Below are 13,970 nucleotides of genomic sequence, written 5' to 3'. Positions count from 1 at the left end.
AATTGTAATAAATTGTAAAATGATGGAATTGACCTAGCCTAATGACTAATAACTTTTCATGATTATTTTGTTGTGTATAATTTTTTGTTATGTGTAATCCATTGAAGCAAAATTATTAAGTTTCCTTGACAGAGGCTTATTTCTTTTTTCATTTGTCACTCTTGGTCACCACATATTTATTTAATTGCTAGAATGCAAGAGAAAATCTGTGAATTTTTCTTCTTTTTTTTATCCTGTCAATTAGTCTGGTTTTTCTGTCTGTGGAACAAAGAATGAGGAAAAATTAAGGAATTTCTAATCTCACTAATGCAGTTTATCTTGGGAGGAATGAAGTCTTGTTATAACCGTGAACATAGGATTAGCTGCTAGAATATGAAAAAATATTGAGAACAGGCAAGGTATACATGGTACAAAAAAAGCCTTTTTAGAGCATACAATACTCCCTTCAATTGCTGAGTTTATTCTGTTGATATTGGACCTGTCAATGAATTTCAACAATAAAAACAGGGGACTTGATTAAGTCTTGACTAACATGATATTGAACTTGATATTAACAAGGAGTTACACGTAGGCCAGATTTGCAGCTGGGTTCCAGATCTTCCAATGAAGTCTCACGCCCCAGCACCTCATCTCACGCCCACCCGCCCATGACTCATTTTATCACGCCTCCCAGTGCTGCAAGAAGGAAAAAGACCCCAATTTCATGCAAGAGGCATCCATATCGGTTTGTTTTGAATAGCGCTGGGGAATCCCCTTCTTTCTAGCTGCATTATCACGTCACAAGGGGAAACCCCATGCATGCACTCATTGTGCATGGTCAGCTGCATTGCGTGCTCGAGATCTAGGGTAGATATGAACATGTGCATCGCCAATTAAGTTGCGATGTGAGACTGCAATAGCTTCAGAAGCTAGAGCACAATTGCATCGGGTCTTATGTAATTCTGTACTTTTGCTCTGCGAGATCCTTGCATCATATATGATATCTTGTGTGTGATATACAATGAAGTTTTTCAAGTCAACTTCAAGATGGATGAAAGTGAAAAGTTCAAATTCAAGAACAGTTCAGGAGCAAAGTCAGACAGAAAAGAAGAAATTAAAGAAAGCAAGACCTAGAGCAGCCAAATATGAGGTCCAATTTTAACCTACATATATTTAGAACAGTTTGATCAAAGAGAAAGCAATATGAAAAATAGGCAATGTATTACAAAAAAAATTGATGGTTTATAATTTCTAATTTGGGATGAAAGTTTGATTTACATATTATATATTCAGATCTGGGAGACCCAATATTAAATACACGCAGCTGCCTCCTCTATGGTAGCTACACGTACGTAATCTATTGAAGTGGGCGTACACAGACATTATTCATTACAGTGTCAGTGCAAATCAACTATAGGCATTTTTGACAGAAATGAAATCGAGTGGTTACCAAAACTCTTGGATAATTTACCTGCTGAAATGATTGAGATATACATCTAGCATACCTCGAAAGAAAGAGAATGGCTCGATAAAACTAAGTTTTAAAATTGGATGATTGCGGCGAGCATCGCAGCTTTGCAAAGACAGCCATTGTTATGACTGTAGGCTCAAACATGATAAATAGTGCTGTCCGTATCAAGGCCCAGCGCTAGCTAGTGAGACATGTGTTGTATTTTCCCAGAAAAAAAAAGAGAATGAGATAAAATGATTGCACTGCGAACTCATTTACTGGAAATTATCCTGTCCAAGTTCTTTTGGTGATTTGGGCAAGATATTTTCATAAAAAATAATGTGGTTACAGATAGACTATATTCGAAAATGTATGTTTTGCGTAGGAATTTTGAGTTTAGATTGAAATCTCATTTCCCCACGTACTAAATGGAAAAAAAAATTTGGCAAGTGTGCGTCCGGATAATGGAGAGATCCAGATAAGGGGAGGCTGGATAAGAGAGGTCGGACTGTACTTGGGGAGTGCAAACTCCATAAACAAAATCTATAATTCTAAATTTTGCTTGATATTAAAGATTAAGCTATTGGAATTTGGTATAATGCAAAAGACTGCTTTATGGGATTTAGCTTTGTCAAGTTTGTCACACAGTAGAGGTGATCTTAAAAGGTTAAAAATATAGATCTATAAGGCCTGATATTACATTATTGAAAAGGTGTACAAACATGGATTAAAAAACCTGGGATAAAGGCAGAGTTATGTTAACATATTTTGGTCAGGATGTAAATAGACAGTGAATCAAGTCATATTTAATTTCAGTCAAATATATCAAGAATTATCAGATTAATCAACTTATTGGATTTGTACATGTATAGTTTGAGCTTGATATGAAACAAAACAAAACAAAGAGAATCACTAATTTACATCTTGTAACTTTTAGGCATGCCATTAGATGATTAAAGGGAATCCAACCCTGGTCATAAAATGTTGTGTGAGAGTCTGAGAGGAGAAAATAAGCTAAACAGAATAGTGAAAGTTTTAAAAAGTTTGGACAAGCAATAAGAAAGTTATGGCTGTTCTAAAATTGAGGTTCCTAAGACTATGTAAATTTCAAACTGGGACCTGAGTAAGTAAATTATGACAAGTAGCACTCATTCAATGTATAATGTTATGATATTACCTTGTCCTCTGTTAGTACTCCCTGTGTGGTGAAATAACAATGGCAATGTTTGGCTTATTTTCTGTTGTTCTTGGGATCAAATGCTTGATTCTTTTACACTATCATTTTCTATTACAGCTATTCATCATATAAGTTGGCTCTAAAGTAAATTGAATTCTTTTATTATTGTTTTTCTAAATTAAAAAGAGAGATTGCTTGGTAACAATTCAGACCAACTTTGCTTTCCATCATTAGAGGGCCCACACAAAAATATGCTCAAAATTCAAGTTTTTGAGTGCTATAGTGAATAAAAAATTATCCCCAAGTTAATAATGAAAAACAATAACTTTATGGATCTGAGTATTTTGGGTAAAAAGGTAAAGAATTTTAAAATGTGTACTATAATATGCTGCATAGATCTACATGTAGATTCACCATAGGCAGGGTGGTTGAAGTGGAAAAAAATGACATGTAGTTGGGAGAAGATTTATGGTTTTACCTTAAGTACCTACACATGTACATGTATTCCTCTGGGGCAATTATAAAAATATAACACAGGTAGTATAGTGTTCATGTCCTCATGAAAGAAAAAGATCATTTGAAGTGAGGCTTTTGATAATAACATTTTAACCATTTTATCACAAATGCAAACAATTTGAAGTCTCCATAGGTAAAGAGCTCATCAATTTTACAACTTTCAAAAATTCATAACTTCTGTATCGCTTGTTTGATATTGTTCAAAATTTCAGAAGAGTCTATATCTTCTTTTCTGATTTTTCTTTTCCTCTCTAACAACATTTTATTTGGGTTCGAATAATAGAATTATAAAAAAATATCATGAAATGTGTTTTTAGAATAAAAAAGGAAGTTACACTTCTTTATTAGATTTCTTTAGATAAGATAAACTACCAATGCAAATATGAAATAACTATATTTATATAGAAATTACTGCAGCTTTAAAGATTAACATTGCATTATTTCTTATAAATAATTTTCCCCTTTCATTTTTGGGACAAATTGGGGATTTTCCGAAGAGGTTATACCTTTTACTATCAGAAATCTTATAAAAAGCACAAACCTAAGAAAGGTAACTTCCAAGTACTTCTATTTATGATATAGTTCTAGTTTTACTCATCTAGAAGAATGGAAGAATTGTAAGTGATACAAAAAAGTACCCCACTTGTAATACAGTAATAATATAGTATCAGATAAAAAGATGTAAAGTGGTGAAAGGCACAATAGTAAATAATTTTCTATATCTATATAGTTTTATGCTTAAGGTTACCATTACCAGGGTTGGGCTCAATTACTTTCTTCAATTACAATTACATAATTGAAGAAATGCTCAATTACAACTACTTTTCAATTAAATTACAGATTGAAAAAAAAATTGATTCATATTCAGGCTGATCACGTTAGATCTAATGCTAGAATTAGATCTTTGTGCAGAATGTCATGTTCCAGACTTTATTTGTCTGTTTTATGATTCAACGTTTACTGACAAATTATGTTATTGACTATTATCACGTTCTGGGGGAAGCTCTCCTCCCCTTTGTAGTTTTTTTTAAATAACTTTTTAACTTAAATGTAAAGTTAGGCCTATGACGAAATCTTAATCGTCTCGACTTGTGCAAGTATCACAATATCTGGTGATTAATGTTGTCAACGACTAAGTTAGATGTTGTAATTTAAATTACAGGCTGAGCTGTGACTGTTGTCTCCTACATAGACCAGGTATGCACCTAGACCAAAAGCTTCGGTCTGTTATGTTGGTTGTTCCACTGAACTCTGTTGGCTCAACTCATCAAATACAGAGACCGAAGTTCTAGCTCGATCTGTACAGGGACTCAATGGCCATAATCCATACGTTTATGTATTAAAACAGGGAAGTGAATTCGCGCGACAGCCGAAGGCGAAGTAAGTCACTGTTTTTTCCCCTTTTAAGTTAACTTTTTCCCCGTTTTGGTGCATTTCAGGCCAAAATGGAATAATAATCTTTATTTTGGTACACTTTTCATATATATTTATGAAATAAAGACAAAAATCGATGAGCCCCGTTGGGAGGATTTTGCATTGTTAACCCCCTACTAATGGTGGCTGCACGATAGCTAACCCAGGAAGCTCACCGTGCATTTACACATAGACACGGGACTAGGGTAGATTGTGGTCTCAATAACTTGGAAAGAAAATTGTGAAAACAGAAATTATGCAGGTCTATCGTGTGGCAGTATCCTGTTGTTAAATAATAATTAATATCGAGGGCGAGGCACAGACTGGAAGTTTGGAACCTCAAAAAAACTCCTTGAAACCCAGGTAAAAAAACCAGTTGAAACCAGTTGAAATTTTAACTGGTTTCAACTGGAGTCAACTGGTACCAGTTGAAACCAATTGGCACAACTGGTAAACTCCCACCATGCCAGTATATTCCAGTTGAAACCCATTGTCCCAACTGGACATGCTGAAAACATACAAGTTTATTCCAGTTGAAACCAATTAACTATACTGGTATAAATTAGTACACCAGTTAATACCAGTTAAAACCAATAGGCCTTTCTGGTTTATCTACCAATAGATTCCAGTTTAAAACCCATTAGCCAAACTGGACCATTTGATACCAGTTGGAACCCATAGAAACCCAATAGGTGTATATACCAGTTAATGCCACCTTAAACCCATAAACCATACTGGTATATCATTAAACCAATTGATACCAGTTAGAACCAACATGCATTACTGGTATACCTACCAGTTGATTCCAGTTAAAACCCATAAACCAAACTGGATCAGAGTGTTCCAGTTGGAACCCATAGACCTCCCATAACCCCACTTGAAACCCATTAACCATACTGGAATATCAAACCAATGGATACCAGTTAGAACCAATATAGGCATTACTGGCATATCTACCAGCTGATTCCAGTTAAAAGCCATAAACCATACTGGAGCAGATTATACCAGTTGGAACCCATAGACCTCCCATAACCCACTTGAAACCCATTAACCATACTGGAATTTCAAACCAATTGATACCAGTTAAACCAGCATACATTACTGGTATACTACCAGTTGATTCCAGTTAAAACCCATAAATCAATTAAATTGGGACATATTTTACCAGTTGGAACCCATAGACCTCCCATAACCCACTTGAAACCCATTTACCATACTGGAATATCAAACCAATTGATACCAGTTAGAACCAATAGGCATGATTACCAGTATATATCTACCAGCTGATTTCAGTTAAAACCCATAAACCAAACTGGAACAGATTATACCAGTTGAAACCCATAGGCCACCCATAACCCACTTGAAACCCATTAACCATACTGGAATATCAAACCAAATGATACCAGTTAGAACCAATAGGACTTACCAGTTGATTCTAGTAAGAACCCGTATATACATATATAATATATACATATATATATATGTATATAAGAGGCATAGTGGTAATGCATTGTACTTATTTCCAACAGAGTTTATATATATATATATATATATATATATATATATATATATATATATATATTATATAAGAACTATGTTTTCATACCTTTGTTGTTTTATTTGTCGCTTAAACTGTAACTGACTTTTGAAATATTTTTGTAATTGTTGATATCTGCAGTAATCATTCAAATTTCTTATCCGACAAGTCACTGGCTCAATATAGCTGTAACCCACTTTACATTAATATTTATATTTTTTGTACAAATCATATTACTTCAAAGTCCTCTTATCTTTGTTTTTAATTCCTTTTGAGATAATTCTTTATGATTATCATTCATGAATGTGTTTCCTATAACTATTATTATTGTTACCATCAACAAAGCGTTACTTTTCTTAAAAAAAAGCAAGTATTATTTCATACAATCCACTCTTTAATCTACATGTATTGTTATTCATTCAACATTGGTTAAATATATATTTATGTGAAAATGTTCATTATGTTAAAGGTATATACATTTAGCCTACTCCCAACATTTGTCCGTTCCTGCTTTTGACATTATTCCCCCCCCCCTCCCTGTATACTTTTCTTTTTGTATCCCCTTTCCAATATTATACATTAGTATACTTTTTTTTGTTGCTTATTTGTTTACTGAAATTTTGCTCTGTACAAATTCATGTAATTCAGCCTTTTACCACAATAAATGCCATGCATTTATCCATCCTATACACAGCTCGATTGAGGATAAGAGGAAAAAAATATCTACATAATAACTAACTTAATTATTCTTTATGTTAATTTTAATATTTCCACCTTGAAAAGTTTCATTAAAGTATGTGGTTCGATATTACCATATAACTTAAATCGAAACATGTTATTCTCAGTGAAATTTTCTAGTTTACATTAAAAAAATTGTTATCCTAGATATATGTTGCGAGAAAAAAATTTCTTCCTATTTAATCCCTTTTTTCTAATTTAAGTTAAAGAGGACTATTTTACACTATTTTTACAAATCATATAAAAATTAATGTATTTTTCTTTTTTTAACTCACTGATATTTTAAAAATATTTTTGAAGGTGAATAGAATAGCTATTTTTTTCTATTTATAATGCGCATATTTATTGCTAGTTTACAACCTTGCCATGTTAAGCAAGGCTATCTTTATCTTTCAAAGAAAAAGAAAATAAATAAAATAGAAATAAAGAACAAATATTAAGCTAATTCATTCTTAAACTTTCAAAGAAAAAAAAAAGCTCCAAAAGCAGAGGCAAAAATCGTCATTTCTTGACTGGTTGCCAACCAAAACCAAACAAGAAGAAATTTTTATGTTAAGAAGTTCGTATATCTATTTTAAAACCTCTTTCTTGCTTTAGACCCCCCCCCCCCTTCATTATTCCTGACTCAGCAGATCTTCCTTCAATCACCGGGCGCGGGCGGGCCTGCGCATGCGCACTGAGTGCCACTGATCGCTATCGTCCGTATAATTATGCAAATTAACCAGCGCCGCCAAACGCAAACCGCCAATCTAATTTGAATTTGAAAGAGCCATCTTCGCCGCGCCGATAATTTGCACCGCACTTTTATCGAGTGCTAGTGCGATAAAGAAGGATAAAGAAGGCCGTTTTAATAATAATTCAACCACTGAAATCACACGGACCAGATTTGGACAATGACTTGAAAGCTAAGACATTCGCAGTAGGCTCTACAGGTAAGTTAACAATTTTCTATGATTTTCTTTTCGTAGTTTGTTAAATGGCGCGGCTCGCAGCTAGCTGCGGGGCTAGCTGTAACGTTAGAGTTCGTCAGGACATCCTGTTACTGCCCCTCAGCGCTGCCTGCCGGCCGCGACTAGCCGGGCGTGGATGTGTGGCTGCCATGCCGGTGCAAGTCTGCGCACATACATCATATTGACCTTACGATTTGTGTTAAGATTTAACATGAATTTCTTTTTATTTCACAAAATCTTTCAGTTGATATTGTTCCATATATTGTTATAAGTAAATGAGAGAGATATGTGATCGAATGTGAAACTGATTTTCTTGGTCTTGGAAAAAATCTGAGACTCAGCCAGTTATGATTTTCAATTTCAGATTTAACATTATGATAGTGGCCAGCGCCTCGTGTCTGCGCACCAATCACTTTACACACGATTTGAGGATTTTGATGAGATTTTGAAATGCCGAAAATCGAAATTCATTATTTTTTCCACCATTTTAAGAGTCTGATTTTTTCATGAATAGGCCTAGCTGTTTATCACTTTTTGACTCTGTATTTCAGGAGAGAGGGAGACCCAAAACCACCTGGAGTCATACTGAGCCTCGAGGAGGAGATGAAGTCAGTGAACATGACCTGGGGTACCGGTAGTTTCCAGAAGAAGGCCCAGCTCAGAACCGCCAGGAGTAGAGATCCGAATACTTCGTTGCTGCCCTCCATATGAGGAGGCTGTAAGTTAGGTAATTCAGATGTCAAGTTTTCTTTTGGGGTCTTTGTGTATCTTCTATTATGAGAATTATGGAAAAGAGATGGTGATTTAATGGTTTTAAAGATGTAAAATATGAAATTCTAGCACTTTTTTTAGGCCTAATATGAGTTCGGACACCCTACTTATAATTTTTTTTTGAGGAGCGCGATATTTTGTACATGACCCAAGCCTAGTTTCACCACAGATTAATTGATAGCTACACAGCTGTTGCATTTACAATTTTAATAACAATCTACAACAATTGAGCATTTTATAAAATTGAGTGTGTCTAGGAAAGCAAATTCGGAGGCATAAGGAGAGCCATTTATTGAGCTCCATGGAATTATAAACATGAAGGACTGATCTCTGCGACATCGATTTCAGAAGTATTCCCAAGACCAAGTGAACTTACTCATTTTTTAAATAAATATGATGATGTGCTGTTTATCATTATAGTTGAATCATTGATTCACAATCCCATGTATTTTTCTTAATGTGCAAATGGAATTTTACAACACTCTGTAGTAACCCTTGCCCGCCTTAGGTGTAGACATGTATTGCTATTCACTGTAATATAGACGTATTTTTATTCACTGTTCACTGTACTGATTATTTTTCTCTCCATTGTTTAAAAAAAAATTCTTCAGATACATCGCATCTACCGTACCAGCAAAGAACGTGTGCCAGTACAGGGAAGGAATGTACCTGTCGCACGTGAACTCTTCAGAGGCAGTGAGGACAACAAGATCTGCAAGCAAGTGATCCTTTTTGTAAGAAAATTTCCAATTTGTACATTTCACAATTAATTTTTTTTTAAGCCTTTGTACACATTTAGAGTATCAAGGCTTACAAAATGTAAAAATTGAATGTTTGCCCAAAAATCATTATGGGAAAGGTGGATTTCCGAGGAAAAATCAAATCTATCTTTGTTTACACAGTTGTACGAGCAACCTTATAGGAGGCTTGTCTAGGCTCCGTGATGAAAATACAATGTAAAAATTGATTCACAATCCCATGTATTTTTCTTAAAGTGCAAATGGAATTTTACAACACTCTGTAGTAACCCTTGCCCGCCTAAGGTGTAGACATGTATTGCTATTCACTGTAATATATACGTATTTGTTATTCGCTGTTGTTCACTGTACTGATTATTTTTCTCTCCATTGTTTTTGAAAAAAATTCCTCAGATACATCGCATCTAACAGCAAAGAATGTGTGCCAGTAGAGGAAAGGAATGTACCTGTCGCACGTGAACTCTTCAGAGGCAGTGAGGACTAGATCTGCAAGCAAGTGATCCTTTTTGTAAGAAAATTTCCAATTTGTACATTTTACAATTAATTTTTTTTAAAGCCTTTGTACACATTTAGAGTATCAAGGCTTACAAAATGTAAAAATTTAATGTTTGCCCAAAAATCATTATGGGAAAGGTGGATTTCCGAGGGAAATCTATCTTTGTTTACACAGTTGTACGAGCAACCTTATAGGAGGCTTGTCTAGGCTCCGTGATGAAAATACAATGTAAAAATGATAAAATTATCTTCATGGAGTCCTCTAGGCTAGCCAGTGACATGGGCCCATGCCCATCAATTTTAATTCATGCTTTTGCATAACCAAATGGCGTGAATTTAAAACTGGAAGTATAATTTCAGATTGACCTCCGAAATGAAACGTGCGCAATTAGTCTGAACTAAAATAACATTTCCTGAATTTTTTCTTAAATCTGGAGGCTGAAGTATTTTTTTATCTTTGAAATTAAATTGGTTCTCGTTGTTTTTTACCTCTGACTTACCAGTATGTGTGGGGGTACCGTAGAAGTAGAATTAAAGGGATGGTCCAGGCTGGAAACATATCTCAATAAATAGAGTAAAATTCACATAGCAAAATGCTGAAAACTTGATCAAAATTTGATAACTAATTAAGGTTTTGAATTTTAAAGATTTGCATTATTCCGGTGAAATAGTTCTAGGCATGTCTTTATGAATATTCATTAGGTTGGCTGATGATGTCATATCCCAATTGCCCTTTTGTATTTTATTATATGAGATTAGGTTTATTAAGATATTTTTAACCAAGAACTATTGACAATTGGATTGACAACTGATTAGGTGCATTAGTTATTGACGCAACTTATTTCATTACAATGGAGACGCATCATTTACACGTGTATGAAAAAATCAAACATTTATGATTTCATCTAGTAACATAAAAAAAAGGAAAGTGGAGATGTGACATCAGCCCACCTAATGAATATTCATGACGAAGTGCATACAACTGTTTTCACAAAATATTGATAAACTTTAAAATTCAATAACTTCTTGTTATCCTATTTTGATGAAATTTTCATCATTTTGCTCTGTGAATTTTACTCAAGTATTATTTAGATGTAAATATTTTCGGCCCGGACCATCCCTTTAATCCTCGGATAAAATTTTGTATTTCATTTTTTTTTTTTGCTTTGTCTTGCGTTTTTAAACATGTTCTGGGAACTGCTTTTTGAAAGTTGTCAGCATTAACAAGTTGTCTTTTTCCGACAGTTACCATAGTAACAGTCAGAGGCCAGTGCTTCTCAGCCAATCAAAAGCAATGATTTCACTGAAATAGTCGGCACTGACAATCATGAAATACCCATCAGATGTTAGCAGATAATGTGCAACATAGACTCCTAGATACATATATGCAAACATACTTAGTCTAAGTCTTTATTATTAAAATAAATGTATAGGTATAAGGTCGAGGCAATTTCATCTCTGCAATGTCAATTTCAGAAGTATTCCCAAGACCATGTGAACTTACTATACATGTTGTAATAAAAATGATGATGTGCTGTCTATCATTTATAATTGAATCATTGAAATATGGAACTTAGAGAAGTTTCACTATCCCATGTATTTTTCTTTATGTGCAGATATAATTTTACACCACTGAAATTTTGTATTACGGTATTCACTGTACTTATTATTTTTCATTCCATTTGTTTTTTTCTTCTAATCTTCAGATATATCGCATCTACCAGCAAAGATCAAGTGCCACTACAGGAAAGGAAGGTACCTGTTTCACGTTTCCTCTTCAGAGCCAGTGAGGGCCCCAAGATCTCAATAAATAATAATTAAAAAAAGACTCCTTTATCATTCCTTTAAAAATAGTACATATTATTTATTGAAGGTAAATGCTTAGATGCATTATATTCAAATTTTGTCTCCAAGCTAGCATGTAAAAATTGGATTGACTACATATTTACTGTGTAAGTTAATGATCTTTGTTGACACATAATACAAGAATTATACACAGCATGTTACAGTTTGTAACATAATTTTCTTTCATTAAATTCCTAGTTTAAATACCATATAGATGTTTTTTGTGACTTTTGTCATTCTCTGATGTTTTTTGGTACAGATTTCAAGAGACTGAGGGATTGATTTACCAGAGCAAGTTTACAGTCCAATCCTGTTATATTGTGCATGTGGAAATTAACAAGGTTTCAATACAATGCTACAAATTTACCTTGATTCATTTCATCAGTCCTATGTGCAAGGATAATTATTTCACTTGTCCTTGCACATTGTTATAACAGGAGTGGACATTCAATGTAAAGATAATTGAAGATAATTTATAATTGAAATAACCGCCTGAGAGGGGGGAGGGGGGGTGTTGGTACCAATATTCTAATGTGTGTGTGCGCAAGGAAAACGAAGGAGTGATTATACGAGAAGAGTAAAAGATCGGGAATGTACATATCCACATGATTCATTTTTGTTTATGCTATACATTGCAGGGTGTTTCTAACTGGTACCACTTGACAATTTATGTTTCCAACTGGTCCTAACTGGTGCTTCCAACTTGTTCTAACTGGCACCAGTTGGGAACTGGTGTTTCCAACTGGTTTTAACTGGCACCAGTTGACAACTCATGTTTCCAACTGGTCCTAACTGGCACCAGTTGACAATTGGTGTTTCCAACTGGTTTTAACTGGCACCAGTTGACACCTCATGTTTCAAAATGGTCCTAACTGGCACCAGTTGACAATTTGTGTTTCCAACTGGTTTTAACTGGCACCAGTTGACAACTCATGTTTCCAACTGGTCCTAACTGGCACCAGTTTACAATTGGTGTTTCCAACTGGTTTTAACTGGCACCAGTTGACAACTCATGTTTCCAACTGGTCCTAACTGGTACCAGTTAGGACCAGTTGTCAACTGGTACCAGTTGCTAACTGGTACCAGTTAGGACCAGTTGCCAACTGGTATTTCCAACTGGTACCAGTTACAATTTGTCAACTGGATTCCAGTTGATTCCAGTATTGGAATCAACTGGATTCCAGTTGATTCCAGTATTCCAATTTCCATATTGAATCCAGTTCGCTAACTGGAATCAACTGGTACCAGTACCAGTTGGATGAACTGGTCCTTAACTGGTTTTTTGACCTGGGAACAGACGGCTGCCAGCTGTCTAGTATGCACCAAATCTCATTAAATTAAAAAATCTCCCTACTGTAGCAGGGTTAACTGCCATTCCATGCTCTCAACACCAACACCGAACTTGAGTCTGAGATTCAGCTGAATGGATGAACAAGCTGAAGCTGCAGTGTAGCTGCGGCTTGCAGCATACGGTGCCATACCGCCTACCCGCTATCCAAGCCGGAGCACCGGGAGCAAGCGTCCACGGCATTACCGTACCGTACGGCTCAGATTCAGCTGCGACAATTTTTTGCAAGTTCATAACTAAGCCTTGGTTACTTGCAGCAGGAATGAAAGAAAACTGAGTACTATACTTACATCCTCTGAAACAGATATGGTCTTGGCCATTGTAAAGCTGGCTATGACAATAAAGAAGTTGCCTTCAATAAAAAACAACAGAATTTAACTGGAAATTGGCTTCCGATCGGGCAAACGTTGTCATGGGGATGTACAACTTATGTCAAAAGCTGGCGCTCGACCACTACCGGTTGCGGGACCATGCACGATTGATTGGCAATCAGTCGTATTTTCACCATTATCAAATTTCCTCTCTCTCCCCCTCTCTCTCTTAAAAAAAAAAGGGGGGGGGGGCTGTTAAACATATTATTTTACATCTTTTCATTCTTTTTAGAAGAACTTACGAATAGTTTTATAGCGAAAGGGATACGGTTGATTTTATAGGGGAATCCAACCCCCCAAAAAAAATGTTTATATAGAGGAAATAGAAATATCAGACAATTTGATAGGTGAAAGTTTGAATAGTATCGGACAAACAATAAGAAAGTTATGAACTTTAAAAGTTGTAAATATTGGTAATCACTTAATCCATGGAGAATTCAAATGGGCCGCATGTGTGATGTCATAATGATGTAAGGCAAGGACTAATTTTCCATGTACTCCAATGCATAAAATGGCTGAAATATAACTTTTTGTCAAAACTTTTACTTCAAAATGTATTTTTCTTTCATGAGGACATAAAACAATATACTACCTTGGTTGTAATTAGATTACCGCACCCCTT

At 35.0% G+C, this 13,970-nt stretch overlaps 1 protein-coding gene across 1 annotated transcript in view; it reads right to left on the bottom strand.

The window, feature by feature from the left end:
* Positions 1-13,474, bottom strand: part of LOC129264514 (protein phosphatase 1 regulatory subunit 36-like) — a 37,644-nt gene extending 24,170 nt beyond the window's left edge. The window contains exon 1 of the mRNA XM_054902397.2: positions 13,268-13,474. Within this exon, the coding sequence (XP_054758372.2) occupies positions 13,268-13,297 (30 nt within the window). The 5' untranslated portion in view covers positions 13,298-13,474. The remainder of the gene's footprint in view (positions 1-13,267) is intronic.
* Positions 13,475-13,970: the final 496 nt, after the last annotated feature.

Source organism: Lytechinus pictus, chromosome 7 (genome assembly GCF_037042905.1).
Source record: "Lytechinus pictus isolate F3 Inbred chromosome 7, Lp3.0, whole genome shotgun sequence".
In the NCBI taxonomy this organism is placed as follows: domain Eukaryota; kingdom Metazoa; phylum Echinodermata; class Echinoidea; order Temnopleuroida; family Toxopneustidae; genus Lytechinus; species Lytechinus pictus.
Note: the sequence above shows the minus strand (reverse complement) of the source record. Positions and strands in the feature narration are given on the sequence as shown.